Here is a 1,994-nt window from a genome sequence, read left to right on the forward strand (position 1 = left end):
TGTCAACAGTATTTGGTAGAGGTATTCTTTAAAAGCTGATTTTCAGACAGATATGTAAAACACCATTTATCCAGTTATGTATTTTTTTAAATTATATGTATTATTATGATTATTTTATATGTACACTCAGAGAAATAAAACTTTCATAGTGTAGTGTATTTATTTTAATAAAATAGAAAAGTCACTAGAACAAATTGCACTCACATTTTGTTGTGCCTGATTGACACTAACACATAAAGCGTAGGGTCGGATAAAACACCAAGTACTGCCGCTCACAATCCCTGACTTTTCTCTTTTAACCAAATAAATATAGTACACTATGGAAGTTTTATTTCTCTGAGCGTATGTGTGTCACTTCCATCTATGCGCGATTACTCATTAGAAGATTGTGATGTTACCTGCTCCATTTCCTCTTCTTTCTGATGGTCACAATTGAGAGGTGTGATAGGATTACTGGTTACAAAGATCTGGTAAGTTATTAATCTTACCACATGTGGTGGACCACTGGATTTGGTTTATGGAATGATTATATATTGATTATTTTTCACAGAGTTTGTTGATATTTTTCAATTTATTTCAGAGGTTATTAGTATTACATATATCAGGAGTAGCTCCTACCTTTAATTATTGTTTTTTTTTTTAATTTACAAACTGGTTAAAACTCTAAAAATGTGCATGAAACTGATCAGATCAAGACTCTGATAAATGCTTCTTAGAGACCATCAGCTTATGATACATTTTAACAAGAGCAATTTTGACGTCTTTGTTCCTTAGACTATAGATAAAAGGGTTTAACAGAGGTGCAATAGCTGTATACATGACTGCCACCAACTTGTCCTGGACAATGGCATTGCTGGATTCAGGCTTTAAGTACATAAACATAACAGAACCGTAAAATATAGTGACCACCGTGAAGTGTGAAGTGCAAGTGGAAAATGCCTTCTTTCTACCGGATGTGGAATGAATTCTTACAATGGCCAATATAATATATACATAAGATACCAAAATTAATAAAAATGAACCAACCACAACACAGATACTTGTCACAAATATAACAATCTGATTAATCATGGTGTCAGCACATGCTAAGGTTAATATTGGTGGAATATCACAAAAAATGTGATTGATTTTATTAGAACCACAAAAAGGCAAAGTGAATGTAAGAACTGTATGCAGCAGAGAATTTGCTGAGCCAACCAAATATGATCCGATGAGAAGTTGAATACAAACCACTCTTTTCATTATGATGCTGTATAAAAGAGGGTGACATATTGCACTATACCGATCGTATGCCATTGCCGCTAATAAATAACACTCTGTCCCACCACAGACTCCAAAGCTATAGACCTGTACAGCACAGCCATAGAAAGATATGATCTTATGTTCAAATAACAAGTTGGAAAGCATCTTTGGAATATTGACCGAAATGTAACAAATTTCAAGAAAAGAAAAATGAGTAAGTAGAAAGTACATAGGGGTGTGAAGATTTAGACTAAATAGATAAGCTAAAATAATACATAGATTTCCAATGACAGTAATCATGTAAATAAATAAAAACACCATAAAAATTACAACTTGGAGTTCCACAATTTCTGAAAGTCCAATGAGAATGAATTCTGTCACTGTTGTATAATTATGGTCCATGTCTAGTTATTTTCTGTCTGTAAATACAAATATTGACTGATTCAAATCTACAGTTTCAAACCAATCATCACAGTGTTCTTTTTTATTACAGTTTTGTTGTTCTAGAAGCCTGGTCTCCAAACTGCAGCCCAGGGACTGGATGTGTAGGTTTGCATGCCTTTATCTGGCCCTTGGGGCACTATTCCTCCCACTGACATTAACAATGGGACATAATGCATCCCACTGACACCAATTATAGGGCACTATTTCTCTCACTGACACCAATTATGGGTCACAATTACATCCCACTGACACCAATGATGGGACACTGTTCTTCCCGCTAACACCAAAGATGGGGCACAATTCCTCTC

At 34.7% G+C, this 1,994-nt stretch overlaps 1 protein-coding gene across 1 annotated transcript; it reads right to left on the reverse strand.

The window, feature by feature from the left end:
* Positions 1–210: 210 nt before the first annotated feature.
* LOC149452857 (olfactory receptor 5G9-like) lies at positions 211–1,644 on the reverse strand. The gene has a single exon (XM_089688882.1). It carries the CDS (start codon positions 1,642–1,644, stop codon positions 691–693), a length of 954 nt encoding a protein of 317 aa, XP_089545008.1. The 3' UTR covers positions 211–690.
* Positions 1,645–1,994: the final 350 nt, after the last annotated feature.

This window comes from Staurois parvus, unplaced genomic scaffold (assembly GCF_062004578.1).
Source record: "Staurois parvus isolate SC_StPar_1 unplaced genomic scaffold, SC_StPar_1.0 ptg000458l, whole genome shotgun sequence".
In the NCBI taxonomy this organism is placed as follows: domain Eukaryota; kingdom Metazoa; phylum Chordata; class Amphibia; order Anura; family Ranidae; genus Staurois; species Staurois parvus.

What these genes read in the sequence shown, in the direction of transcription:
- LOC149452857 (XM_089688882.1), bottom strand. Translation starts at nt 1,644, where the DNA reads ATGGACCATAATTATACAACAGTGACAGAATTCATTCTCATTGGACTT.